General features: G+C 33.9%; 5 protein-coding genes across 5 annotated transcripts; all 5 read right to left on the reverse strand.

The window, feature by feature from the left end:
* Positions 1 to 5,874: 5,874 nt before the first annotated feature.
* On the reverse strand, positions 5,875 to 6,501 carry LOC118029524 (uncharacterized). The gene has a single exon (XM_035033423.2). The coding sequence runs from the start codon at positions 6,398 to 6,400 to the stop codon at positions 6,131 to 6,133; it is 270 nt and encodes an 89-aa protein (XP_034889314.1). The 5' UTR covers positions 6,401 to 6,501; the 3' UTR covers positions 5,875 to 6,130.
* Positions 6,502 to 7,759: 1,258 nt separating this feature from the next.
* On the reverse strand, positions 7,760 to 8,463 carry LOC118029525 (uncharacterized). Its single transcript, XM_035033424.2, has one exon. It carries the CDS (start codon positions 8,336 to 8,338, stop codon positions 8,069 to 8,071), a length of 270 nt encoding a protein of 89 aa, XP_034889315.1. The 5' UTR covers positions 8,339 to 8,463; the 3' UTR covers positions 7,760 to 8,068.
* A 9,771-nt stretch (positions 8,464 to 18,234) lies between these two features.
* LOC118029526 (uncharacterized) lies at positions 18,235 to 18,874 on the reverse strand. Its single transcript, XM_035033425.2, has one exon. It carries the CDS (start codon positions 18,628 to 18,630, stop codon positions 18,364 to 18,366), a length of 267 nt encoding a protein of 88 aa, XP_034889316.1. The 5' UTR covers positions 18,631 to 18,874; the 3' UTR covers positions 18,235 to 18,363.
* A 1,114-nt stretch (positions 18,875 to 19,988) lies between these two features.
* Positions 19,989 to 20,523, reverse strand: LOC118029527 (uncharacterized). The gene has a single exon (XM_035033426.2). The coding sequence runs from the start codon at positions 20,395 to 20,397 to the stop codon at positions 20,128 to 20,130; it is 270 nt and encodes an 89-aa protein (XP_034889317.1). The 5' UTR covers positions 20,398 to 20,523; the 3' UTR covers positions 19,989 to 20,127.
* Positions 20,524 to 21,392: 869 nt separating this feature from the next.
* Positions 21,393 to 21,894, reverse strand: LOC118029528 (uncharacterized). Its single transcript, XM_035033427.2, has one exon. It carries the CDS (start codon positions 21,786 to 21,788, stop codon positions 21,522 to 21,524), a length of 267 nt encoding a protein of 88 aa, XP_034889318.1. The 5' UTR covers positions 21,789 to 21,894; the 3' UTR covers positions 21,393 to 21,521.
* Positions 21,895 to 26,664: the final 4,770 nt, after the last annotated feature.

Below are 26,664 nucleotides of genomic sequence, written 5' to 3' on the forward strand. Positions count from 1 at the left end.
GGATGGATTCCCTTGGATCTTGCCACTGGACTAATCATCATAGTTAAAGATGTGATAGGATAACAATCAACAAGGAAGCAATGGCGAGTGGAAAAGGAAATTTAAGATAAGGATTAGGGTCATGATCACTTGTAGGTGAGAGGCGATCCCTAAGAACACCAAAGATGCTGTTCTTAGCGATTCTTCAGATTGATTTAGCCTTCTCTTTACTTCTATATATTTTTGAAGCTGTAGTTGCTTGCGGAGGTGGTGATCCTGCTGCTACTGCACTTCCCACTTGAGTAGGCTTTGAGGAGGATCCCGTGTTGTTAATGACATGTTGATGGTGCAAGGATTTCATGGCAGGATTTAACCTCCACGTATTTTTATCTCTCAACTCCTCCACAGCTGCTACACTGCCTACAGCAGTCCAAACCTTGCTCTTCCAACTCATTGTACTAAAAGAAAATGGACCAGTTAAGAATCATGCAAGACTCAATACAGCTGAAATTCCATGCCTGTTGTTTTAGCGAAATTGAGAGTAATTTATTTTCGTTACATCTAGTGTTCCATGCAAGATTAGGTTAGCAAGATCCCGAATTGATCCATCAGTCGTAATTGAAACTAGAAAAAGTTCCTTGCAAATTAATTTTTTTTTTTAATTATTCAGGAGCATTTTTTGGAGATTAGCCAAAGCATCCTCCCGTGATTCATGTGGTGATGTTTGAATGAGATTTATATTCAAAATTCATGTGAAAAATTACATTAAGTAATATTACGAATTCAAAATTTATGAAGCATGAATAATTGTAAAAAAACAAATATTCTATTTGATGTACAATAATTTTATATTTTTGTGAAGTTTAATTTGTACCATAACAATTTAATTTTAAATTCAAAGAAAAAAATTCATTTCATTTTCCGCTTTAAGAAAATCTAATAATACCTTTCCTATGTGCTATATTTGTTAAAAACAGGAACTGTTCAGATTGCTAGTTTATAGAAGAAGAATGATTCTTAATTATTAATGAAAACAACAGCAGCTTAAATAGCTTTACAGAAGGAGTAAAAGAAGGAAATAGCAGCCCACGTTTAACAACCTATTACGTGGTAATAGACTAAGTCAGAATTTGAAAAACTAACTACTCCCTAAACAACAGGGATTTATTAACGAAGCAGTAGCATAGGATTTGCTAACTGCACAACTAACCATAATCTAACAATTTCTCCCTTAAACTGAATGCACCTTGCAGTCAGTTTACAGATGGTTCTTGACAAACACCTAACATACTCCGCAGCTTCACAAATGCATCTAACTTCAGAGGTTTAGTCATTATATCTGCAATTTGGTCTTGACTATTGCAATGCACCATTTCCACAGTTCCAGCCTTTATAAGCTCACGCAGAAAATGGAAACGAATGTCTATGTGCTTGATGCGTCCATGCATCACTGGATTCTTTGCAAGTTTGATAGCTGAGCTACTATCACAATGAACAATTGTAGGCTTATCTTGATGTTTACCAAGCGTCTCAAAAATCCTTCTCAACCACACTACCTGACATGCACAAAAAGCAGCAGCAATGAACTCTGCTTCAGTAGTGGATAGAGTTACTGTTGGCTGTTTCTTTGATGACCAGGACACTGCCCCTGAGCTGAATAAGAACACATAACCTGAAGTGCTCTTCCTGTCTTCTTGATCTCCAGCATAGTCACTGTCTGTATAAACATTCAATTCTCCTGTTCCTCTGTAGAACACCCCGAAGTCAGTTGTTCCTTTGAGATACCTTAAGATCCTCTTTGCTGCCTCCATGTGAAGTTCAGTAGGATTGCTCATATACCTGCTAATAAGGCTAACTACAAACATCATATCCGGTCGAGTAGCAGTTAAATACATGAGGCTTCCCACAATTTGTTTGTAAATAGTGCTGTCTACTTGAATTCCATCTGCATCTTTAGAAAGTCTACAACCTGGGACAATTGGATTAAGAACCGAATTGCATTTATTCATTCCAAATTTCTCCAGCACCTCCTGAGCATATTTCTTTTGGCTAATGAATATTCCATCAGTCCTTTGAAGAACTTCTATACCAAGAAAATACCGCATCTTCCCAAGATCAGTCATATCAAATTCAAGCATCATTGATCTCTTGAATTCAGCAAACATAGATTCATCATTTCCAGTGAATATGAGATCATCAACATAAAGACTCACAATTAGAATTTTACCTCCTTCTGCTGTCTTTGTAAACAAAGTGTGTTCAAAATGACATTTTTCAAATCCTGCCTTCACGAAATAAGCTTCTATACGACTATACCAAGCTCGTGGAGCTTGCTTAAGTCCGTATAAAGCTTTTTTCAGTTTATAGACTTTCTGTTCATTTCCCTTGTGCACATAACCTTGAGGTTGCTCAATAAATACTTCCTCATTTAATTCCCCATGCAAGAAGGCAGACTTCACGTCCAGCTGATAAATGTTCCATTGGCTTTGAGCTGCAAGTGCTATTATCAAACGAATTGTATCCAATCGTGCCACAGGTGCAAAACACTTCTGTATAGTCTATCCCATGTTGCTGAGAAATAACCTTTTGCTACAAGCCTTGCCTTATACTTGTCTACCTCTCCATTCTCGTTAAGCTTTGTTTTATATACCCACTTCACTCCAATTGTTCTTCCTCCTGCAGGTAACTCCTTTAATTCCCATGTATCATTCTTTTCTATTGCTTGAATTTCTGAGTCCATGGCTTTTCGCCATTTTTCATTCTTAACTGCATCTTCGAAGTGAACTGGATCAGCAGCTGCAAACATGACTAAATTAGCCACATCATCTTCAGAGAGTTCCTGTCCTGTTTCATAGTCTTTCATCCATACTGGTGGCCTTCTACCTCTTCTGTCATTTGTATTAGGAGGATTGTCAAGATTATTGTGATTGAATGCAGTTGTGTTGTTTTGTGAGGTCTTGCGCCTGTATTGTTGTTAGCATTTTCTCCTCCTGAGTTGTGATTGAATTCAGCTGTGTTGATTTCTCCTCCTGAGTTGTTGATTGAATTCAGCTGTGTTGACAGCTGTGTTGTTGTTGAAGTCTGCACAAGCTTCTTCTCCTGTGTTGTTGTTGAGGTCTGCAACACCGTCTTCTCCAGATTTAGTGTCAAGAATTGCTCCTTTTTCATTCTCACCCCATTCGAGTTCAGCTACTGGTACTTCTTCATGTCTTTTATCCCAGTTCCAGCTTTTATCCTCTTCGAACACAACATCTCTGCTGACAAGAATTTTTTGTGAGACAGGATCATACAATCTGTATGCTTTTGATTCCTCACTGATGCCAAGCAGAACACAACGTAAACTTTTATCATCCAATTTTGTTCTTCTGTTATCAGGTACATGCATATGAGAGACACACCCAAAAACCTTAAAATGCTCCACTGACGGTTTAACACCACTCCAGGCTTCTTCAGGAGTTTGATTCTTGACAGCAAAAGTTGGACTTCTATTCAACACATGTACAGTCCAGTTGACTGCTTCTGGCCAGAAAGTTCTGGGGATTTTCTTCTCTGAAAGCATGCTCCGGACCATGTTCATTATGGTTCTATTCTTCCTCTCTGCAACTCCATTCTGTTGTGGAGTAAATGATGTTGTCAATTGCCTGCGTATCCCACTTTCATTACAAAAGTTGTTGAACTCCTGAGATGTAAATTCGCCACCTCGATCTGTTCTTAATCCCCTTATGCTTGAACCTGTTTGCTTTTCTACACGATTCTTATAGTTTTTGAAAGTAGTAAAAGCTTCTGATTTTTCTACCAGAAAATAAACCCATGTCTTGCGACTGAAGTCATCAATAAAACTGATCAGGTACCTTTTTTTGCTATTTGAGATTGGTGTGATTGGTCCACAAATGTCAGCATGAACAAGTTGCAGTATTTGAGAAGCCCTCCAAGTGCTTACTGTAGGAAATGAGTCCCTGTGTTGTTTTCCCACCAAGCAATCTTTACATACTTTCGAAGGATTTTTGAGCTGGGGCAATCCTTTCACCATCTGCTTCTGCTGGAGAGTTTTTAAACCTTGGAAATTCAAATGTCCATACCTGCAATGCCAAAGATGTGTTTGATCCTCTGTGACTGTGTTGAAGCATGTAGATTCCTGTGGTTGGGACGTAGCAAGCAAAACAAACATCCTGTTGGATGACATTGCAGATTCCATAAGCAAGCCCTTTGCAGGATGAAAGATCTTGCATTTTCCACTCTGAAATACAATTGAGAGTCCTTTCTGTAGAAGTTGCCCAATACTGATCAAATTATTCTTCAACTCAGGTACATAAAACACTCCAGTGATGATTTGATCAATTCCATTCACTCGCAGCCTTATATTGCCTTTTCCATAAACTGCCATGCTTGAGTTGTTACCAAGCTTTACTGTTTCTTTGAAGCTCACATCCAAATCTGAGAAGCATTCCTTCTTTCCGCACATATGATTACTGCAGCCTGAGTCAAGATACCACAATTCTTCTCTGTTCACCTTTGCTTCTTCAACATAGGCCATCAATAGAATTTCTTCTCCAGCCTCTACAAAATTTGCTCCTTTCTCCTTGCTTGGACATTCATATTGAAAATGCCCACGTTTATGACAATAGTAACATTCTACCATTGATTTGTCAAAGTTTCTGCTTCTCCCTCGACCTCTTCCTCTAAAACTGCTATATCCACGACCTCTTCCTCCAGGAAATTCATCAATCGTGACCTTCAAAGCCTGTTCTTCTGTAATATGATCATTCATACGTTGTTCATGAACAAGTAGACTACTCTGCAACTCATCAATGGACATAGAGTCTAGATCATGTGACTCCTCAATAGAGCAAACAACATAATCAAACTTAGAGGTCATTGACCTCAAAATTTTTTCAATGACTAACACATCTGTCAATTTTTCACCATGTAATCTCATTTTATTAGCTATGGTGAGAGTTTTGGCAAAGTATTCATTGACAGATTCTCCTGTCTTCATGTGAAGAATCTCAAACTCTTTTCGAAGAGCTTGTAACTGTGCTCTCTTGACCCGTGTGGTGCCTTGATACTTTTGTTTCAAAGAATCCCAGATATTCTTTGATGTATCTTTGTTCAGAATTGTCTCCAGAATTGAACGGTCAATTGCTTGGAACAAATAGTTCTTGGCTTTCAGGTCCTTCAGCTTTTGATCTTCAATGACTTTCCTCTGTCCTTCTGTGAGATCTGCTTCTTCTGCTGCTGCAGAGATCCCATTCTCCACCAGACTCCAATATTCCTTTGATCTTAAAAAACTTTCCATGAGCATAGACCAGTGATCGTAATGCCCATCAAACTTAGGAATTGCTGGCTGCACATAGCTGCTTTCTGATGACATATTCACGCCTGGAAGACTGCTGCTCCTTCTGCTTTCAATAAATCAAGCTCCCTAGAAAGATAGCTCTGATACCAATTGTTAAAAACAGGAACTGTTCAGATTGCTAGTTTATAGAAGAAGAATGATTCTTAATTATTAATGAAAACAACAGCAGCTTAAATAGCTTTACAGAAGGAGTAAAAGAAGGAAATAGCAGCCCACGTTTAACAACCTATTACGTGGTAATAGACTAAGTCAGAATTTGAAAAACTAACTACTCCCTAAACAACAGGGATTTATTAACGAAGCAGTAGCATAGGATTTGCTAACTGCACAACTAACCATAATCTAACAATATTGCTTTCTGAATTCAGTGCGCCGCTAAGTTATCTTTTATCTTATTTTCAGATATCCTATTTAAAATAGCTCATGACTTCCAGCACAAAAGGATATCATTTTCTTCTTGGAGAGAACACAAAAGGATATTATTGATATTTATAATATTCTTAAATGTTAATAAAATACTTAAGTTATAATTTATCATATAAAAGGAATCGTCTATAATTTATTTTCAATTTCAGATTAATATAGGTTGTGAAAAATAAAATTTATGTAATTTTTTTATTTTACATAAATAGCAGTTTATAATCAGATTAAAGATTTATATAATTTAATAAACAAAAATGACAGATTTACAATTGATGGTCCTGGAGTAGCTAGAATCTGATCATGGCTGATCAAAATCTTTGATGGGAACTCTACAAACAGTTTGATCTTTGTCTTCTATAACCAACAACAACCTCAGTAGGGACCCCAACAACTTAAGTACATGACTGTCCTTAGTGACTCCTCTGATTGCTTTGCCTTCTGATTTTCTCTTACTTTACTTGAAACCACGTTAGAAGTCGGAGAAGACAGCTTCTTGGCCTTAGACATTGACCTAACTTTGTTCTTGGCATGATGGTGTAATGATCTTATTGTGTAGTTCCATCTGCAAAACCCTTGATCTTTCATTGCCTCCACAGCTGCAATACCAAAGGCTACCATCCAAGATTTGCTTGTTGAACTCATTTTTTTTCTATTTTCTTCTCTGTACTAGAACAGAAGGATGGAGACTCTTTTAGTTCAGGAAGACGAGGTATAATCTATCGAGCTTCTGTGTTTGATGGTGAAAATGGTAAGTAGGGGTTTGCTTATATAGAGAGTACAGAAGGGGCCAGAAGGTTTGCGTGAAAACTAGAGCCCACAAGATCAGGATGTTATCTGCTGGTTTAGGCAAAGTGGAAGCCAATGAGATGTTTTCTTGTGTTTTTTATTAGTGGGGTCGTGTTAGGATAAGATTTTCATTAATGTCAAAAACTACAAGTTGGAGAAAATGGTATCTCAAGCACACTTTTTTTAAAAATCATGAAAAGGCTAGAGTGTGAGTTGTTGCTGATGAGCAACACACGGTTTTCCTTCGTAAAAATCCACTCATTTTCTTTGAATAGTCGATTACCATGCATTCATTGCATGTGTCACCAGAACCAAGGTCTCGACTCTCAACAAGGGGCGCAGAATTATTTTTTATTTTTATTTTTTATTTTTTAAAGTTTTTTTATTTAAAAAAACTAATTTTTGATACAATATATTAAAACAATGTGAAAAAATAAAAAAATTAATTTAAAGTAAAAAAATTTAAAAAAAATTAATATTTTTTCAAAAATATTTTTGATAAAAATAGCTCTTATTGATTAGAAAATAACAATTTAACCTTTTATTTTTGTTTCTATCTAAATTACTTCAAACTTTATTGATATTGATTTTGAATTCGTTCCATGGAATTTGGTAAGTGTTAAAAGTTAATATTAAATTATTTTTAAGAGTTTGATTATAAATTTAATTTTTTAATATGATATATATATATATTATAATATTTTTATCAAATAGTAAAAATTTGAATATCTTGATTGAAGAAAATTGGTCGGAATAAGTTTCAAGTTTAAATTTTTTATTTTAAATTAATATTTTTTTCATAATTTTTATTTAAGATTTTGTATTTAATTTTTTTAACTGTCTTCTTGTTAAATTTCATTGATAACCCCAAACGTTTAAATTTAATAATTTATTGAACTGCAAACTCTAATGGTGAATATTGAAAGGAAATACGTTAAGAGTAGTCTGTTGATGTGAGATTTCGTTGGAAAAAAATAAGGAGTTTGGATGGCTTGAAAACGCAAAAAGACGTTGATGATCAAAATACTCAAGCTAAATTTTTGGCGAAAACCTATCAAGTTCTCCATGTAATTTATTTTTCAAAAAAATCACATTATCACCATAAAAAAAATAGTTTTTAATAGAATTTATAAAAAAAAAGAGCCTTATTAAATAAATGTTATATATATATATATATTCATATTCCACTGTATGATATCATGATTTCCTCCATCATAGCAAACCTTTCAAAGCTCTTCCATTATAGGTTCAAAATTTACAATTTATATATGAACTGGCAGCGTTAAAAACATGCATTTCCCCCCATCATTAGCAATTTATTCAACAACAATCGATTGAAATACAATTGCTACTGATGATAAATTAAGCTTATCGAGATAATCATAATTGTTGATGGGTTCCAGCTCCAGAAGCAGTTGGCCTTGTGATGTCTGTTCAGACAAGTGTCCCTTGGAGCTCTTTGGTTGCCTCTTTGTGGCCACCAATCCATGACTATAGTTCCTCTGCTAGTAGCTCAGTAATCAACTAGTAAGGACCCCAACAACTTAAGTACATGACTTTCCTCAGTGACTCCTCTGATTGCTTTGCTTTCTGATTTTCTCTTACTTTACGAGAAATCACAGTAGAAGCTGGAGAAGAGAGCTTCTTGGTCTGAGAGATTGACTTCACTTGGTTCTTGGCATGTTGGTGTAGTGATCTTATTGTGTAGTTCCATCTACAGAACCCTTGATCTTTCAAGGCCTCCACAGCTGCCATACTAGCGGCTACAGCCCAAGCTCTGCTTGCCGAACTCATTTTTCTACTTTGTTTGTTTGTTTGTACTAGTAGAGCAACAAAAAAATGGAGAAATTTTTAGTTGAAAAAGATCAGAAGTAATTGAGGATTTGTGTTTGATGGTTCAAATGGTATACTGGGATTTGCTTATATAGAGTCTAAGGGGCCGTAAGCTTGAAGGAAACCAGAAACTGGGTACTGGCTGCAGCTGGTGGTTTTGGCTTTAGAAAGCCGATGGTATTATTTTAAGGACCCCTCACTTGATGGCATAAATCACTAAGCAGACAGTGACAAAATAATAATAATAATAAAAATTGGGAGTTTTTAATACATTTTAGCATGTTCGATCATGACAAAGCATGAATGTGACTTGTACTAGGAGGATGTTTTGCGTTGAGTTGTAGTTTTGTAAATTTTTAAATTTTTAAAATTGTTATGTTAATATTAAAAATAAATTTTAAGAAATATAAAGATATTATTTTAATATATTTTTAAATAAAAAAAAATTAAAAAACAACCTCACCACTAATGGCCACTCAATTTTTCTTTATAAAAATCCAAATTGAGCCTAACTATAGGAGGCAAATCCATGTTCAAGAGCGAGGCTAGAAGGATAGAATTTTAACTTCTTTCTAGGTGTCTACTCCAAACCAGAAAAGGTACACGAGGGCATCCTCAAGATAAAATATAAAGGTAGATGCTGTGTATATAGGTATTAAACCTTACTCGGGTGTACGCGGCTACGAAATGAGATTTTTATTTTTTTCAGTCAATTTAGGTTGATTTATATTAAATTAATAAAAATAATAAATAATAAAATATAAGATAATTATACATATAAATTATATAAATATAAAAATACTTCTTAACTTTTTGATGTGGCATGACTATCACATAAAAAAGTTAAAAAACATTTTATGTTTTTCATGATTATATATATATAGCTATCACACATGGAAATATTAAGAAACAATTCATGAAATTTATGTTATAAATATAGTTATTTCACATAAAAAAATTAAAAAATATTTTATAAGAATGTAAGTTATAGAAAAAAAAAATATGAGACCAAGTAGTTACAAATTAACTTTATATTTTTTGGATTTTATTAAACAAAAATGTAAAAAAAAAAAAAAAAAAAAGCTCAGGTCTCACCCGGATTAAATCGGGTCACCTGAGTTTTGAGTTGATTTGACGGTCACCTGGGTTTTACCAGGCTAATTACAAGCTCGGGTTTAGATCATTTAAAACCCTGTCAAGGCCCTGGGCAATCCAGGTCCTAGGTCAATTTGTCAGGCTGAGTTTTTATATCTATAGCTATGTCCTAAAAATAAAAAGGAAGAAGAAAAATGAAAAAAAGGAGATGAATACATTTGAGTGTTTTATCTATTGGATGTTATCAAATTAAGTCTTGCCATAGAAAGTTTCTTTTAAAATTATACCAAGAACTTACTTGTTTTAAGAAGATGTAGTTTTAAGCATAAATTTTAATGGTGTGAATTGATCGGGTTATTTTTTATAAAGACATCCAATTGAGAAATTTTTATCAAATTGATCATTATTAAATTGGTGAAGGGTAAATTAGTTTTTTATATATATTTTTTGCTCAATAAAATAACTAAAGAGCCCTTAAAGAAAAAAAATTTATTAAGCTGGCGTCAAAGACTTATATGTCTCTTTGATAAACCCTTACAAGCAAAAAATCTTTAACTAATGCCAATGAGCTTTTGTGTGTTTTTATCTTCTTTTTTTTTTTTTTGTTATAATCCATTTAAATTATGATAGATTTGATCTTTTAAAATATATAAACATTTAAAAAAAATTGTTGATACATTCATTACACACATCAACGCATAGGTCGTTCCTGCGTTTGTGTTGGGTTATACATGCTGCAGTGTTTGGCGGTTAAATGGTAACTTTTAGGGTAGCAGTCAAATTATCACTACAGCCCCTTCATCCTTGGGCAGCGCATGTAACCAATGAACCTTCGATGTGACACCAATGATCTTTTTTTTTCTTTCTCCTCCTCGATTTCACATTGACCTTTCAAGTTTTCAAATCAACTCCTCAATTTATTTTTCTTTTATATTTAGTTTGTGTTCTTTTGATTATTATTTATTTTATTTAAAATAATTTATATAATTGGAATTTGTTTTTCAATTGCATTCTCTTTTAATTTTTTTTTATATGTTAGATTTGATCTTATTATTTAGATTGCTAATTTTGTTTTATTTAAAATGATCTATAAAATTGATTTTTTTTTACCATTTCATCCTCATGTTATTTTTTCCTGTTAGATTTGATTCTTATTTTTTATTGCTATTTTTTCTACTTTGACAATTTTTCTAAATTGATAATTTTTTGTATTTCATCTTTCAACATTAAATTGATTAGAAATTAAGTTTCTATATTGACCTTGAGTTTAGGATTTTATAGGTTGCGAGTTTGGCGGATTAACCTAGATTTAAGAGATTCGCACATGTTTGCTTTTATTAAGCTTATTTTTTTTATTTGCTTTCTCTAAAAAATTTTCATTAGTTTTAAAAATAACTCAGATTATCTCAAGTCTCTTTATTTGTTATTTGTTTGGTTAGATTTAGCTTTTATTTAGAGAAATTATTTTTTTTATTAAATTAAATAAATTGATTAAATATAATTATGGAATGCTTACTTCATGGTTTTTCATTACTTTTCTTTCTAAGTCATTTCTCTTATGGCACGTGCAGTCTTTTTTTTTGTCGTCATCTAACCTTTCACGGTGGCATTAAAACCGTCTCAGTAAGCTTTTCTTTGTGGTAAGATGATGTTCATGGAAGAGCAATGGTGAGTCTATCAAGCTATTCTTTCTTCTTATTTCAAGTATTATATTAACAACTCATTTTTTTTATAAAAAGCTAATTATTTCTATTTTTTGTTGATATTTTTTAAAATTATATTATTAAATTAACTGAGTTTTTTTAACCTAATCAAATTAATAACTCGGGTCTCAGATTTTTTCTAATTTATTTATTATTATTATATTTTTTATTCATATTATTTAAATTCATCAAACTTATTAGATACCATGAAAAACAATACAATGAACCGAATCTCAATTTTTTGTTTTCATATTTGATAACACTTGCATTATCTTATTGAAAAAATATTAAGTCGGCACGGGCCGCCCGTTTATATCCTTAACATTATCTGCCTTTCAAAAACCATTTTAAATTGAAGATTAAAAAACTCAAAACTTTAAATTAATCTTTAATTTGTTAAACTTCGACTTGAATGATGATTGGAGATAAAGTCATGTTTGGGATATTGCGGGCACGATCGAATACGCAAATTAACGGCAGCTATATTAAGTTTTGATGAGATCTTTATCAAGTTTTTTATGCAAATTATTTTCCAAAAATCATTTTATTTTTCAATAAACAAACAGAACATAAACACAGCCTGAAATGCCGCCGCCTCCAATTGATGATTTGGAAAGCTAGTCCCCTCTATTTGCTTCTTCTTCTTCTTCTTCTTCTTTTTTAAAAAAAAAACACCTTGATTATATGATAAAATTGTTAGATATATGTATCAGAATTGCATAATCTACTAATTAATTGAGTTATATCATGAAACTATATTATATAAAGGTTGAATTGGTTATAAAATTTCTCCTTTTTTTTTCATATATATATATATATGCACGAGAAAGAGTTGAGTAGATAATTATATTGCACTCTATAATATTACTTTGATCATAGTAAGGCTCTTACATTACAGGTTGATTATGTACAAAATTCAGCAAAAAAAGTACAATTTACATCAACATGCAGAAATTACGAAAATTTTCTCCCATCATCTAGCAATTCATTAAACTACAATATTCCATTTAAAAACAATTGCTAGAGCAGAATCTGATTGTTGATAAGCAGCCGACCTTGCCTTCGAAACTCTTTGATTGCCTCTTTGCTGTCACCATTCCATGACCATAGTTCCTCTGCTAGCTAGTAGCTTATCAAATAACTAGTAAGGACCCCAGCAACTCAAGTACATGACTCTCCTCAGGGACTCCTCTGCTTGCGTTGCTTTCTGGTTTTCTTTTACTTTACTTGAAACCACAGTACTAGAAGTTGGAGAAGACAGCTTCTTGGCCTGAGAGATTGACTTGACTTGGTTCTTGGCGTTCTGATGGAACGATCTTGCTGAAATCATCTTTCTTTACCCTTTCTTTGCACTAGAACAACAACAAAAAAGGACAATTTTTAGTTGAGAAGGATAAGATGTAATATAGGATTTTGTTTGCTGGCGCAACCAAGCTTTAGGTTTTGCTTATATAGAGAGTAGAGGCCCAAAGGTTTGGAGGAAACCAAAAACTAGCACAGGTTGTCGATGGTGGTTTTGGCTGAAGTGAGAAAGCCAATGGTATTATTTAGTGGACGGGATGAATCTAATACCTAGGAAGGACCATTCTTTCTTGAACGCTAGGAGGACCATTTGGCTGCCTAAAATACAGAGGAGGAGGAGGAAATCGGGGATCATGACAAAACTAGAATGGGACTTGTTTACGAAAGGTAAAGGCACTCGGTTTTTGTTCATGAGATGGGATAGAAGGATAAGAATTCTTGGCATTTGTCTAGACGTCTACTCAAAAACAGGAAAAGTATAGGATCACATCAAGAACACAATAATTGATAAATTGATATATATATTAATTTAATAACTTAAATTATTATACGAGAATTCATTTATATAATTTTATAACATATTCTCTTTAAATAAAAACTATTTAGACTTGAAACTTACACAAACTTACATTATTTTATGTTTGATTTTTATTAAATAAATAAAGATGATAAGATTCGAACTCATGACAACTTGGTCATCAAAGATGTGATACCATATTAAAGAATCATTTTAACCCAATAGCTTAAGCTGTTAAGTAAGATCCTATGATATAATTTATATTATTTTCTAATAATCTATATATCATTAAAAAGATAAATAAATAAGTAAAACTTCATGAAAAAAACAATTCTCAAGTTTTGATAATTATTATTATACATGTATCAAGTTAATTTTTTTAAAAAAAATAAATGATAATTAACTTAGTTAAACTAAAAAATATGATGGATCAAATTATCACATGATTGAATTAGTTTCAAACTTGATTTAATTTAAAAAATAAATTAAATAATATTATTTTAATTAATAAATTCAATTCGAATTAATTTGTTTAATTCAAATCTTAAAATAAGTTATTATCCTATCCAATTTAATATCTTTAGTTGCAAGGGGTTCAAAAAAGCAAAAATGACTCGCGATGCATAATGTTGATATGGAAACGACGTGGACTGTGATAAAAAAAAATATATTGGTTTTCTTATTTTACGAAAGATTATGAATAATTACTCCAAATATTTGTTCAATTCTAACTTGTGAATTCCTTTTACAGAGCTTTAAACTCCAGCGCTATGCCATGGGTTGTAGCAGATTTTAAGGAAAAAAAATTATTTAGATATTAGTAATATGTTTTTTAAATAAATTAAATTTTAACTAAAAAACATTTAATTTACCTAGGTTAACATGGATTCACCTATAAAATTCATAGAGATAATTAAAAATAAATAAATTAAAAACTCAATTCTAAATTAATTTAATATTGAAGAATAAAACCAGTAAAATAATAGTATTTAATTAAAAAAATTAAGTCAACTCGAATCGTAGTCAAACTCACAACGCAAATCATGTTAATCATTATATTCAATAAATTTTTTATCCTAAAATTTATTTTTTATTTAATTACATAATAATAAAACATATGATAATTTTTTTTGTATAAAAACACTTTTTTTAAGTAACAAAATCATAATAACCACATAGGTGCCAAGATAATAAAAGTAAGTTATTGATAATAAATAATAAAATTAAAATTGCATTTATTTATGTTGGAGTTAAAAACAAATAGATGAATAATAATAAATATATTTTTTAAAAAGCTAGAAAAGAATTTATAAAATAAATAAATAATTAATAACATCGTTAAACTTGAAATTTATCTCATAAACTTAATTAAAATTAATAATTTTTTTAATCAAAATATAAAATAATAAAATTTAAAAAATTCAAAAGAAGCTGAAACACGCAAGCCTTCCAGCAGCCTGCCTTGGCTTATCTTTATTTTTTTGTAATTTCTTAAAAGTTTATTTTCAAACAAAGACAACGAACTACATTTGTTTTTTCGCAGAATCCGTCAATCAAATGTCACTGAAAATAGAACCTATTAAAACTAATTTACACAACTATTTCTCTCTCTATTGAGAATCCAAGAATCCTCTCCTTTTATATTTATAAAAAAAACTAAATTTTAATATCAAAATTAAATTTAGAACCAATCATCTATAAAACAAAACAAAAATAAAAGACCCAGATAAACTTTTTATATAAAATTCAAAATCATTATTTATTTAACCTTCTTTTTTTTCCTTGTAATCCAATCATCTCTTTCGAAAAAGTAAACAGTGCATCTTCAACATTGAAAACCCCACACGGTTTAATATTTGTTAATTAATTACATCATGTTACTCAGACTTGACTGCAGCCTAACCCCAATATATAAACTTATAGTAGAAAGTGTCGTGTTAGGTTCATCCACTCTGCCACAGTCCAAGTTTCATGAAGGCACACAAGTTTTGAGGTTGTAGTAATTTATCCCTATGGGCTAAAAGCAGAGAACAAGACTTTAATCCACTCACGTAATCTGCTTACTGATTCAATCCATTCTGAAAAATTACAATTTACATCACTAGCAAGATGTTGCAGCAATGGAAAGAATTTGCTCCCATCATTCAGCAATTCATTGGGCTACAAGTGATTGAAACATATATTGCTAGAGCATAACATTCAAATGAAGCTGAATAATCGTTGATGGGTTCCAGCGTCCATCGCCATAAGAAGTCGGCCTTGTCATGTTTCTACAAATAAGTCTCTCTTGGAAAGACTTTGATTGTCTCTATGCTGCAACCAGTCCATGCATGGCCATAGTTCCTTGCTGGTAGTTTACTGCCTAGCTAGTAAGGACCCCAGCAACTCAAGTACATGACCTGCCTCAGTGACTCGTCGGATTGCCTTGCTTTCTGATTCTCTCTTACTTTACTTGCAACCACAGTAGAAGCTGGAGAAGAGAGCTTCTTGGGCAGAGAGGATGACTTGCCTTGGTTCTTGGTATGTTGGTATAGTGATCTTATTGTGCAGTTCCATCTGCAAAATCCTTGATCTTTCAAAGCCTCCACAGCTGCAATACTAGTGGCAACAGCCCAAGCTTTGCTTGTTGAACTCATTTTTCTATTTCTTTTGATTGAACTGAACAGCTAGAAGATGGACAATGTTTTGAAAAAGTTGAGATGTAATTGAGAAGGGAAATAGGTTTGATGGTGTAGATGACAAGCTGGGGATTGCTTATATAGAGAGGAGGGGACTAGGGGACCCGAAAATTGGAGGAAACCGGAAGCCAGGGATAAGCTGTGGCTGGTGGTTTTGGCATAAGTTAAAGCCAGTGGTATTATTTTAGTGCAGTTAGGCTAGGATGGGACTGAGGATGGGACTGAATCTTTATGTCTATCAAGGACCACTTGGTGCTATTAATAGGGTGTTTGGAAGTGTAGTAGCGGTTGCTTTTCAAATAGCTTTTCATGCCGAAAAGCATGACAATAATGTTTCTTTATTTTTTAAAATTATTTTTGATATCAGTACATCAAAACGATCCAAAAAGTACAAACCGTACTCAATTTTAGCAAAAAAAAAAAAATTAAAATTTTCTAAAAAACAGGTTTAACCTCAATCCCAAACCTGCACTAAATACAAATGGAGAAAAAATGGGGGATTTCTTTTTCATGCATCTTATCATATTCAATGACGACAAAGCTGGAGTGGGGACTTGTTTTTTTGGTAAGAGGCACGCGGTTTGCTTTATAAAAATCAAAATTGAGCCTCAAGTATTATTGGAGGCAAATCCACTTGTTTTTCTTTAATAGTGGGGCTGGAAGGATAGCATTTTAGCATTTGTCTAGGCATCTACTCAAAAACAGGGAACGGACAGGATTACCTCCTGAAGACAATTATATGTGTAGATCCATTGCATGTGTCACAAGATACGATTTTTTTTTTCCAAAATAGCAAACGTGGCAAAAAAATTAATTGTTATGTATCACAGTTGAGAAAAATAAATAAATAAATAAAGAACCCGCACATTATAGCTAGCTGTGTTACGGAAAGAAAGGGGATAAATTAGGAAATTAGTGAATAAAATCAAAACAATTGGCAAATTAACAGAGAAGAATTTTTTTTTTTTAATGAAATGGTATATTTTGATTTTATTGTGCTTTAAAAATATAATATTTATTAAATATTATTATTTTAAAAAATAAATAAAATAGTTCTCGCACTTCAGAATAGCGACATTTAATAAATGAAACTTTTGAAACATGGTGAGGTGAAATTTCAATTATCTTAGCTCAACCGATCAACCGATTCATAATGGTCAGTGGAACCAGTCGATCGATTTGGAAAATAACAAAAAAATCTCAAAACTACTAAAATCAAGGGGACTCAACAAGATTTTTAATATCTAAAAATTAAACGGTTCATGTAGCGACGCACTAGCAACTATAGAGAAAACTTCCTCTGAAAACTCATGTAAAGAATTTAAATGTCTAATCAAAAGTTATGGTTTTTTTTAGCATTATTTTGATCTGGCGTAACTAGACCTTCTCTCTGAGTTTATACATGTCCTATTAGTCTATAAATGCACCTGTTAGGCTATCCAAATAATATGTTTGGACCAGATCTCATTTAATTACAGCAAACTTGTATCTGACTGCTCATAATTACCTCTTATTGTAAATATGGTTACATCATTGACAATGAAAAACAAAGGACAATCACTATGTGAATAATAATCTTTTAAGATTTTAATTGAAGTATATATTTTAGTATACAAGTTGGACAAAGATATATATTTGGATTCATAAAATATATTAAAAAAAAAATTCATTAAATTATTATTTTTATATGAAAATATCAATCAATTTATATAACAAATATAACTGAATTTAATTAATTAACCTGTTGAGCTAGGTGATTGAAGTTTCACCTTGTTACTTTTACAAATAATAACATTTAATAAATATCAAATTTTTGATGCATGATATTATAAAAACATGTTATTTAACTCTCTTTTTTTAATGATATTATTTTACAAAATTTTTTATAAAACAAACTGCTAATTTTACATAAAAAAAAAAAAGTTATTATAATATTTACACCGATAGGTATAGCTAAACCTTTTAAAAAAGAAAACTGATTATTTATCCAAATAATTTATATTTTTACGAGTAGTAGAGAAATGATTCTCTTACGTTACGAAACATTATTCACTTCAAAAAAAGTATTTCTTGCGATCTAATTCATCTTTCAGAGATTCAAGAAAATACTAATTTTTTTGTGCCAGTTCAACCATTTTGCAGCATTCCCAAGTTTCTTGAAATTTCATAAGTTTTGACATTGCAAAAAATAATCCCTATTCATCTTCATTTATGCAAAAAACCAAAAGACTAATGAACTTCCTTTTGGCTCCAAAAAGGGGATAAGTCCAATAATTATTTCTTAATCCATTTGTCTTTGAAAAACCAGTATAAGTTATAAATCGAATCTAATTTTTCTTGAATTGAATTTTTATTTTTACCAAATTATAATTTAGATTGTAGTGAGATTCCGATTGATGCAAATCTCTTTGAATACAAATGCCCCTCAATTTTTTTTTTTTTTTTTTAAGCTGTGATGCACTAAAATTAACCTTGTCATGATCCTTTTAACTTTGCGACATGAGGGCCTGAGAAAAGAAATGGGAAAACAGAAATTATAAAATAAATGGTGCAAGGAAAAACTAATCCAAAAATAATATGGTTTGATTCCATGAAGTCAGCAACAATATTTACAAATTAATTTACATCAACTTGCAACAATCAGGATAATCCTATCACGATAATTTCCTCAACTTCATCTTGCTTCTTTGCTTAGTAAGGACCCCAACAGCTCAAATACATGACTTTTCTTAGAGATTCCTCAGACTGTTTTGCTTTCACTTCCTTGATTTTATTCGAGATCATCGCAGAAGATGAAGAAGAAAGCTTCTTGGCCTGAGAGGCTGATCTGACATGGTTCTTCGCATGTTGGTTCAGGGATCTCAAGGTGTAGTTCCACCTACAGAACCCTTGGTCTTTCAAGGCCTCGACACCTCCAACAGCTGCTGCAACCAACCAAGCTTTGCTTGCTGAACTCATTTTCTCTGTTACTGTAATGTAGAACCAACGAGTTGGAAACTCTTTGAAGTGGGATTTGTAGAGATTAAGATATCAGGAGCTATGATTTGATGAAGTAAATGGGAGTAAAGGGGTTTGGTTATATAGGTGAGTGTACCAAAATTGTAGGAGAAAAACCAGAGGCTCAAGGCTTCTTCGTCGTGGTTTTGAGTGAGGAAACCAGCAAAGGCCAACGGTATTTTTTATAAGACAAGTGGTCTCTATTTCCCCTTTAATTATTGGAATACAACTTGGTCATTAAAAAAATAGAGATAAAAAAAAACCAAAGTGGTTAACCTTCGGAACTCCCCCCCTAGTAATAAAGACGGGACTTCTCTCAATAAAAAAACAAGAAATTGTTTTTTAAAAAAAATCTCATAAAAAACTATTAGAAAACAAAATTAAATATATATATATATAATAAAAAAAATTCAAAACAAAACAAATAACAATCAAAAAAATAATGACCAAATTTAATAAAAAATAAATTAAAATCAAATGTTAAGAGAATGAAATTGAAAAAATAATAATTTAATTAGTAAAAAATTTTAAAAAATCAAAAAATTAAAAATTAAGCCACACTTGTAACCTCTGTACAAAACATTTCCTTACTAACAGATTCTTTGCTAATAAACATTTTGATAAAGGATTAACACCACTTATCTAGCCAATAGTTACATGTCTATGCAAATCAAGCGTCTCTTTACTAGCTTTTTTCTAGCTAATGTTTTGCTAACATTAGCCAACCCAACATTGTATGGCACTACGATCAATGATGACATTGAATAATTGTTGTCACGGAATAGGCAAGAGAGGCTTTTGATAATGAACATTCTACGCCTCCACAATTCATTCTTCTTACATTGTTCTCATTCTCTCTTTTATACTTCCTAACTTAAACATTAAATGTGTCTGGTTCCATGCTGAGCTTATTTTGTAAGGCTAATCCCATATTTAGACCCCCACAAGTCTTCATCTATAATCGTTGTCTATAAAAACCCAATTTCTATGTGAATCTTTTTCACAAATTCAACCGTTAATTATTCAAAAATTCTTCGGTTAATTATTTATACAATCCTGTTGTAATTTTAAGGCTTGTTTCATTTCACATACAGTGATCATAACCCTGCCGTGAACACTTGTGAGTGAACTAATATACCCTCCTAAACTAATTTTCTTCTGGGCCAAATTGAAAATGAGAATTCCAGTTCAAGATTTGCACTAATTTGTCAACTTATCAAGATATTTAGCTTTTGTGATGCAACCCCTCCTCCAATTCAGTTGCTGATTTATTTATTTTGACAGGGGCCATATCCTTTGTTAATGTTACTTTAAGGCCATTTTCCCAAGATTTTGCCAATAAAATGAGATATATTTGATTGGCAATCAGCACAAGCATTTACAGTTTAAATCAACTTGCAAAAATTTACTCTAATCCTCTGAACTGATTTCCTCAGAATTTCTTTTTTCTTGAGAGTATCAGTTTGGACCCCAGCAACTCAAATACATGACTTTTCTTAGAGACTCCTCTGACTGTTTCGCCTTCTCTTCCTTGAATTTACTTGAAATAATGGCAGAAGATGAATAAGGGAGCTTCTTATTAGCCTGAGATATTGACCCGACCTGGTTCTTGGCATGTTGGTGTAGCGATCTCAATGTGTAGTTCCACCTACAGAAGCCTTGGTCTTTCAAGGCCTCAACACCTCCAATAGCAGCAGCTACCAACCAAGCTTTGCTTGCTGAACTCATTTTCTCTGTAATATAAAATAGAACAATAGTTCGAAACTCTTTGCTGTGGGATTTTTAGTTGAAAAAGATGAGATGTGATTGAGAATTCGTGTCGATGGTGTAAATGGCAAAGTGGGATTTGCTTATAAAGAGAGTAGGGGACTAGGTGCCAGAAATTGGGAGGAAACCGGAAGCAAGGAGCAAGCTGTGGCTGCTGGTTTTGGTTTAAGGGAGCCAGTGGTATTATTTTATCGTGGTTATGCTATGATGGGACTGAATCTTTATGTCTATCAAGGACCACTTGGTGGCATTATAAATACATTTATTTTTCATGCATCTTATCATGTTGCTAGAGCGGGGCCTTGTTTTGGTAAAGAAGCACACGGTTTGCTTTATAAAAATCCAACGGGAGCCTCGAGTATAGGAGGCAAATCCACTTGCTTTTCTTCAGCAGTGGGGCTTGAGTAAAGGACAGACAATAATTGTAGATCCATTGCATGCGTCACAAAATACAAAGTTCTGAACTCTCTAGCTCTCCTTAATCGAGCATTCTACAGACTTGGCATCCAGCAAAATTTTGATGCATAAACCACTTGAGCAGTGAGCAAGTGGATTCTCTTATGTTACGAAACATTATTCACTTCAAAAAAACTATTTCTTACGAGCTAATTCATTTTTCAGATATTCATGAAAATACTAATTTTTTTGTCAAGTTCAACCATTTTGCCACATTCCAATTTTCTTGGAAGTTCAAAAGTTCTGACATTGAAGTAAATAAGCCCTATTGATCTTCATTTAACAGATAATATATATGTCATTAAGAAACCAGTTAAAGTTAGACCTGGATTTTGTTTTAATAGATTATCTTAACCAAATTAGAATTTAGATTCTATCTTGAGATTGCAAATGATTCAAATATCCTTAGCAAATGCTGTGATGCACTAAAATTGAACCTTGTCATGATCCTTTCCAAAAGAAGTGGGAAAACAGAAAAAAATAAATGGTGCAAGGAAAAATTAATCAAGAAATAATATAGTTTGATTCCATTAAGTCAGCACCAAAATTTACAAAAATTTACATCAACTGGCAACAATCAGGGTAATCCTATCGCGATAATTTCCTCAACTTCATCTTGCTTCTTGGCTTTAGTAAGGACCCCAACAGCTCAAATACATGACTTTTCTTAGAGATTCCTCAGACTGTTTTGCTTTCCCTTCCTTGATTTTATTCGAGATCATGGCAGAGGATGAAGAAGAAAGCTTCTTGGCCTGAGAGGCTGATCTGACATGGTTCTTGGCATGTTGGTGAAGGGATCTCAAGGTGTAGTTCCACCTACAGAACCCTTGGTCTTTCAACGCCTCAACACCTCCAACAGCTGCTGCAACCAACCAAGCTTTGCTTGCTGAACTCATTTTCTCTGTTACTGTAATGTAGAACCAACGAGCTGGAAACTCTTTGAAGTGCGATTTGTGGAGATTAAGATATCAGGAGCTATGATTTGATGAAGTAAAGGGGAGTAAAGGGGAGTAAAGGTTATATAGGTGAGTGTACCAAAAGTGTAGGAGAAAAACCAGAGGCTAGAGGCTTCTTCGTGGTGGTTTTGAGTGAGGAAACCAGCAAAGGCCAACGGTATTTTTCATGAGACAAGTGGTCTCTATTTCCCCTTCAATTATTGGAATACAACTTGGTCATTAAAAAAATGAGATAAATTAAGTTTTTATTATTATACCTAGTTTGTTTTTTATTTTTTAAAAAAAATATTTTTTTTTAATCATTTTAATACCAAAAGGTTAAAAATAATTTTTTTTTTAAATAATAAAATATTATTTACATACATTTATCATAATATCAAACTTGTCTCTGCTGTGACTCACACGCATTAAACAAATGCGGTTTGTCACTTCTCAATCAATGTTTTGTTTTGGGCAAGACTGTTTTTGAAGACAATTGAAGTAGTAGTGAGTGTTAGCCAGCAACATTAACAGTGTTGGTCTTCAGGAATACTAATGTTGTATCCTTAGGATTCTGTGCTGGTCTTGCTGGTCTTCAGGAATTCTTATGTTGATAGAACTCTACTGTTTGAATTTGAATTAGTCCTCTGTCATCAGGTTGTTAGTAGAGTTTATCATGTATTCTTGTTTCGTTCTTCATAGCTGTATATAAATCATCATTGAGTTAATAAAGTTAAGGAAGATTCAAAGCATTCCAACGCTTTATATGGTATCAGAGCATCTTTAAATTTTTTTTTTCCCATCATCCTTCTCATCATGACTGATCCCAACCATTCCAGTCACTTTCACACCAGCCTACCCAACCTGGTGACTATTAATGTCACGGCACAGGCTCCTCTCAAGCTTACGAGCTCAAATTATTTGTCCTGGAAACTACAATTTCAAACACTATTTATAGGCTATGATCTCCACGGTTTCGTTGATGGAACCAACCCTTGTCCACCACAATATCTCATCATTGACAACTCAAACACTCTTAATCCTGCCCACCATGCATGGATACGTCAGGATCAACTAATCTTAAAAGCTCTCATTGGAGCTATTCATCACTCAATCATCCCGTTTATTGCTTGTGCTACTACATCTCAGCAAGCTTGGAAAATTTTAGCATCCACATATGCCACCCCCTCCAGAGGCCGTATCAAGCAAGTCAAGGCCAGTTTCAAAGCTCTTACAAAGGGCTCTCTTTCCATCTTTGATTTCATTCACTCTGTTAAAGCAAAGGCAGATGAATTAGCAATGTTGGGTGCTCCCATTGATGGTGAGGATATCACAGATAAAGTTTTAGAAGAATTGGGAGATGAATATAAAGAACTTGTACGTGTTGTACAAGCAAGAGACAGCTCCATTAGCTTTGATGAGCTTCATGAAAAATTACTCATGTTTGAAGCCTCTCTCAACACTTCACACAAAGCCCCCTTACAGTTCTCTCCTACGGCCAATGCAACAGCCAATCGTTCTGGATATCGATCTCAACATTCTTTTAGCCGATATACTCCTTCCTCACCACAGTGGAGCACTTCATTCCACAGTTCTTCAAGACCACAAGGACACACCCATAATCAGGGCCTTCATCATCCACGACCTGGTCCTCGTCCTTACCTGGGATACTGTCAGGTTTGTGGCCTTCAAGGGCATACAGCAAAACGATGCCCCTCATTTCAGTTTGTCCCTCAAAATACAGTTATTCCCAAGAGCAACAACAGTTCCAACCCTTGGCAGCCACAGGTTCATCTTGCAGCCAGCAATGAATCCAATACTGTGACCAGTAATCCTTCGTGGCTGTTGGATAGTGGTGCTTCTCACCACATCACTGCTGATCTCAATAATCTGTCTCTCCACACTCCATATACTGGCTCAGATGATGTTATGATTGGAGATGGTACAGGCTTACGCATTACCTATAAAGGCTCCTCAACTCTACATTCAGGCTCCTCCTTTTTTTAATCTCAGGAACATTCTTTGTGTTCCTGACATTAAAAAAAATTTTATCTCTATTTATCAGTTTTGTATAACCAATAATGTCTCTATTGAATTCTTCCCTTGGTGTTTTCTTGTGAATGATCTGCTAACGGGAGTGGTGCGCGCTCAGGGTGAAAGCAAAGGTGGCGTTTATGAATGGTCGGGGTTCAATCCAACATCCTCTTCTCCAATTGCTTTTTCTATTTCCACAATTGCACCAATAAATTGGCATTTTCGATTAGGTCACCCATCGTTACCTATTTTAAATGTTATCCTTTCCAAAAATAAACTCAACACTAGTTCAATGACAAAACAGTTTTCCTGCAATGCATGTCAATGTAATAAAAGTCATAAACTTCCATTCTCAATTTCCACTTTAGAGTCTCATGCTCCTCTAGAAATAATTTTCTCTAATGTATGGACTGCTCCTATGTACTCCATTGATGGCTTTAAATATTATATTATTTTTGTAGATCATTTTACACGTTATACATGGTTCTATCCTTTGCAACGCAAATCTGATGTCAAACGTACTTTCATACGTTTTAAAGCCATTGTTGAAAATTATTTCAAGCATAAAATCATCACCTTTTATTCTGATAATGGAGGTGAATTTACAGCTCTAAAAGATTTTTTTCAAATACATGGAATTTCTCATCATACTTCCCCACCACACACACCTGAACATAATGGTATCTCTGAACGCAAACACCGACATATCGTAGAAACTGGTCTTTCACTTCTCACCCATGCGTCATTACCTCAAAAATTTTGGTCATTTGCATTTTCCACTGCCATTTATTTAATTAATCGGATGCCTTCACGGTCATTACAATATTATTCTCCATTTGAACTCATCTTTAACAAATCTCCCAACTATGATAAACTGCGCATTTTTGGGTGCTTATGTTATCCATGGCTGCGTCCATATTCGGCTCATAAACTAGATGTCCGGTCCAAACCATGCATATTTCTTGGTTACTCCTTATCTCAAAGTGCATACATCTGTTTTGATCTCCAGTCTTCCAAATTTTTTTCTTCCCGTCATGTTCGGTTTGATGAGTCCATTTTTCCATATCCTACTTTACTTCCATCACATTCTGAATCAAACTCTTCCTCTCCACCACCATGGATACCTCCTATTCTTTCTATTGTGGCACCTATCACTGTGCCTCCCCCATTCACGCCACCTGCACTTGCTCCTTCTGCAGCACACCCTGTCAGCAGCTCCATTACAACAGCCAACAGCAACCCTCCTACAGTGCCACCCACACAACCTTCCACTATAATGCCTACTTCACCATCACCTCTAAACACTCGCCTTGCTCCACCTATTGCACCTTCTCATCCCATGACCACCAGATCAAAGAACAATATTCACAAACCTATCCGCAAACTCACCTTTCATACAAATCTTTCCTCAACTGATATTCAGGAGCCCATATCTATTACCAATGCCTTAAAGGAGCCCAAATGGCGTCAAGCCATGCAGGATGAGTTTAATGCTCTAATCCAAAATGAAACCTGGGATTTGGTTTCTCCTCAATGTGCATCTAACTTAGTCGGTTGTAAATGGATTTTCAGGGTGAAGCGCAATTCTGATGGAAGTGTTTCTCGTTATAAAGCACGATTGGTGGCAAAAGGCTTTCACCAGAGACCAGGGCTTGATTATACCGAAACCTTTAGTCCGGTTGTCAAGCCAACCACAGTTCGTCTTGTTCTATCCATTACAGTCAGTAATGGGTGGAAGCTGTGACAATTGGATGTCAACAATGCTTTTCTGCAGGGACGTCTGCAGGAAGATGTCTATATGGTTCAGCCCCCTGCCTTTGTAGACAAAGAGCGACCACATTTCGTCTGCAAATTGCGCAAAGCCATTTATGGGCTCAAGCAGGCACCACGAGCATGGTACCATGAACTTCGCTCTTTTCTGATTGATAACAGCTTCACAAATTCAGTAAATGATACGTCCTTATTCATTCTTAAACACCATGGACATCTTCTATATTTATTGGTATATGTGGATGACATTATCATCACTGGTGATGATGAGAATGCAGTCGACCTCCTTATTCAAAACTTAGCCAAGCGGTTCTCACTGAAGGATCTAGGATCTCTGACTTATTTTCTTGGTGTGGAAATTCAATCACATCCTCACGGGTTGGTGCTTTCTCAGCACAGATATATTCAGGATCTCCTGCATCGTACCAACATGAACAACTCACGGCCTATGGCTACTCCATTACCACCAGGTCCTTCTCCCACTCTTGCAATGGGTGTGTTGCTTCCTGATCCATCTACATATCGCACCACTATTGGAAGCCTTCAATATCTGTCACTTACCAGACCGGATTTATCTTTTGCTGTGAACAAATTGTCCTGGTTCATGCACAAGCCGACTGAAGAACATTGGAAACTTGTCAAACGCCTACTGCGTTATCTATCCGGCACCAGTAATGTAGGTCTTCTTCTGCATCATCAATCACCTTCACATTTGCATGCTTTTTCAGATGCAGATTGGGGGGGAAACAAGGATGACTTCTCCTCCACCAGTGCCTACATTCTATACCTAGGTCGGAATCTTGTCTCATGGTCATCCAAGAAACAACAAACCATTGCCCGATCATCAACGGAGGTTGAATATCATTCTGTGGCTGACACAGCCTCAGAAATCAGCTGGGTTTGTTCATTATTGAATGAACTTCAATATTCGGTTAATCAAGTTCCTGTTATTTATTGTGACAATATTGGTGCAACACAACTAAGTTCAAATCCAGTCTTTCATTCAAGGATGAAACATGTCTCCATTGATTTC

This window comes from Populus alba, chromosome 19 (assembly GCF_005239225.2).
Source record: "Populus alba chromosome 19, ASM523922v2, whole genome shotgun sequence".
Lineage (NCBI taxonomy): Eukaryota > Viridiplantae > Streptophyta > Magnoliopsida > Malpighiales > Salicaceae > Populus > Populus alba.

Coding starts and splice junctions, on each gene's coding strand:
- LOC118029524 (XM_035033423.2), bottom strand. CDS start 6,400: ATGAGTTCAACAAGCAAATCTTGGATGGTAGCCTTTGGTATTGCAGCT.
- LOC118029525 (XM_035033424.2), bottom strand. CDS start 8,338: ATGAGTTCGGCAAGCAGAGCTTGGGCTGTAGCCGCTAGTATGGCAGCT.
- LOC118029526 (XM_035033425.2), bottom strand. CDS start 18,630: ATGAGTTCAGCAAGCAAAGCTTGGTTGGTTGCAGCAGCTGTTGGAGGT.
- LOC118029527 (XM_035033426.2), bottom strand. CDS start 20,397: ATGAGTTCAGCAAGCAAAGCTTGGTTGGTAGCTGCTGCTATTGGAGGT.
- LOC118029528 (XM_035033427.2), bottom strand. CDS start 21,788: ATGAGTTCAGCAAGCAAAGCTTGGTTGGTTGCAGCAGCTGTTGGAGGT.